Source organism: Dasypus novemcinctus, chromosome 10 (genome assembly GCF_030445035.2).
Source record: "Dasypus novemcinctus isolate mDasNov1 chromosome 10, mDasNov1.1.hap2, whole genome shotgun sequence".
Taxonomy (NCBI): domain Eukaryota; kingdom Metazoa; phylum Chordata; class Mammalia; order Cingulata; family Dasypodidae; genus Dasypus; species Dasypus novemcinctus.
The window spans coordinates 42527920-42530607 of record NC_080682.1 but is presented as its reverse complement, the minus strand read 5'-3'; the positions used below and the strand labels follow the sequence as shown (position 1 = coordinate 42530607).

General features: G+C 41.9%; 1 protein-coding gene across 1 annotated transcript; it reads left to right on the top strand.

The window, feature by feature from the left end:
- The first annotated feature begins 349 nt into the window (after positions 1 to 349).
- Positions 350 to 1081, top strand: LOC101419190 (olfactory receptor 4X1-like). The gene has a single exon (XM_004457998.4). It carries the CDS (start codon positions 356 to 358, stop codon positions 1079 to 1081), a length of 726 nt encoding a protein of 241 aa, XP_004458055.2. The 5' UTR covers positions 350 to 355.
- Positions 1082 to 2688: the final 1607 nt, after the last annotated feature.

Genomic DNA, 2688 nt, shown 5'->3' with positions numbered 1-2688 from the left:
GTAGGGAAACCACAACTGACTTTAACTCTGTCACTCTGGGATGTTTTAATTTTTTGTGGTGAGGATTAACTAATGTTTGTGCCTGGATCATAGAAAACACTTCAAGGCAGCATTATTATACACTCAAATCCAATTTTAGGGGTGAAATCAAGCATGTGATGATCATTAGTTTGTCTATTTGTCTCATGGAGAACAAGGTCTTGGGAAACTCAAGGCAGAGAGGGAACACAAGAGGGAGCAGAATGGCTGTCATCCTCAAGGCCTGGGAAGGATGTTTCTGATTACTTGAAGAGAGTTTGATTCTGTGATTCCAGGCTCTCAGCCCCTGCATTTTCAACCATATGCTACAAGCAATATGACCGGAATTGTTTTCTTGGGATTGTCCCAGAACTGGGATGTGCAGAAGATCATTTCTGTGATGTTCCTCCTCATGTACACAGCCACTGTGCTGGGCAATGGCCTCATTGTGGTGACCATTGTGGCCAGCAAAGGGCTCACCTCCCCCATGTACTTCTTCCTCAGTTACTTGTCCTTTGTGGAGATGTGTTATAGTTCTGTTACAGCCCCCAGGCTCATCTTTGACTCTTTTAGGGAGAGGAATATCATTTCCCTCAAGGGCTGCATCATACAGATATTTTTTCTCCATTTCTTTGGTGGCACGGAGATCTTTCTCCTGACAGTGATGGCTTATGACCGCTATGTGGCCATCTGCAAACCCCTGCACTACATGACCATCATGAACCGGCGCGTTTGTGGCCTCCTGGTGGGGGCCGCGTGGGGTGGGGGCTTGCTGCACTCTATTGGGCAAACCTTCCTCATTTTCCAGCTACCCTTCTGTGGCCCCAATGTCATCGATCACTACTTCTGTGATGTCCACCCTGTGCTGAAGCTGGTCTGCTCAGATACGTTCCTCATTGGCCTGCTAATCATTGCCAACGGTGGCTCCATTTCAGTGATCAGCTTTGCAGGGCTGCTTGCCTCGTACGTGGTCATCCTGCACTCCCTGAGGAGTCACACCTCGGAAGGGCAGTGCAAGGCCCTCTCCACTTGTGCCTCACACGTTTATTATAATATATACTGAACTCAAATTTCTAATCTCTAAAATTCTCTTTTGTTTATACCTATCTGCTCTTCTTTTTACTAGTTTTTCCTCCATTTTATACTTCCAGGTTTTGTCCCATTAGCTTTTCTCTTAGTCCTTCAGCCCCTTCTTGACTTCTCATGCTTGTGAGCCATTTCAATAGAGCACCCAGGTAACCTACTCTCTTATACCACCAGGTTGCCTTGTCAATCTCCTTCATTCAGGAGCTGCCAGCTGATTAATGTATGGGTTTAACTGCCTTTGGGTCCTCATTATTGTCCTACAACTTTTTAACTACCTTAGTTCTTGCTGCCATCACTCCAGACATAAGAACGCACCCCAAAACCCTAAACCCCACCTTGCCCATCACTCTCAGAAGATGAATTTTCTTCCACATGCTTCCAGCATAATCATGGAAAAGCATTTCTCTGCTCCCCTCCTCAAAGACTTCCATGGCTCCCCATCGCCTGACTAATCAATTACAAGCTCCTTCCATGACATAAAACACTTTTAAGATGTGGCTCTCTCTTAATGATTTATCTTTATTTAAAAATACACTCTGGTAGATCTCACTATTTTCTGAATATTCCCTTGTGCCTTCCATCTCTATTTTCCCACTGTCCACCTGTACCATCTATTTACCCTCCAAGGCCCAACTGAAATGTTATCACCTTCAGGAAACTTCATGATTATCCCATCCAGATATGCCCTCTCCTTCTTTGAATACCCACGGCACTTTGTGGGAATACTTTGTTTTGTTCCCCTCATACCAAATAGACCAATGCAACCTGAATCTTACTCATCTCAGAAGTAAATATCATATATTAATACATAGCATATATAAAATTGAATCAATGTCTGGTAAATTAAGTTTTTGGAATTCATTTGGCTTCAGAGTGTAAATTAACAAATGGTTGGTGCATCTCTATTTTCATTTCAATTACCTTAGTAATATACCAATATTACACTAAGACAAATCAACTCCTGATATTGTTTCTGATAATAATAGTTAGATATAAATAATGAGCATTCATGTGTGTTTGTATTTTACAATTACCCAAGAGATATCGTATATTTTATCGGTTTAATCCCAGAACAATCTAGTGAGGTGGTCAGTTACCCACAGAACCTTATTCAAATCAGAGCAGCCTGGTGGCTAAACCTGTGTTTTCCTGTACATCCCTCTGCTGGTCTTAAAAGATTACCAGAAGATAAAAATATATAAGGTTCTAATTCCAAATCTGAGGGCTAATCATCTCCTTATATTTAGGAATTACTTCAGAATAAAAACAAAGTTTAAAAAAAAAATAGACTATGAAATGAGGTTTGGCTAAACTCAGATATTCCTGGGTCCCAGAGATCCAGTATCTGGAAAACTAGGTCTACAAATGGAAGGTGGGAAAACAGGAAAATATGAGTTTCTGTCAGCTCAGGCTCTGAGGGCTGCAGTTGGTCCCTCACAAAAACAAATCCTGGGCCTTGAGCTGCAAGAGCTACCTAAAGCATGGGATCAAGACTCAACCTGTTGGCACAGAAGATATATTTCTAGTGACATAATTCTATAAAGGCAGCATTCTCAGGAATACTGTGTAGATCATGAAATTTCA

Excerpts from the sequence above, each read along its gene's own strand:
- LOC101419190 (XM_004457998.4), top strand. The coding sequence starts at position 356 with ATGACCGGAATTGTTTTCTTGGGATTGTCCCAGAACTGGGATGTGCAG.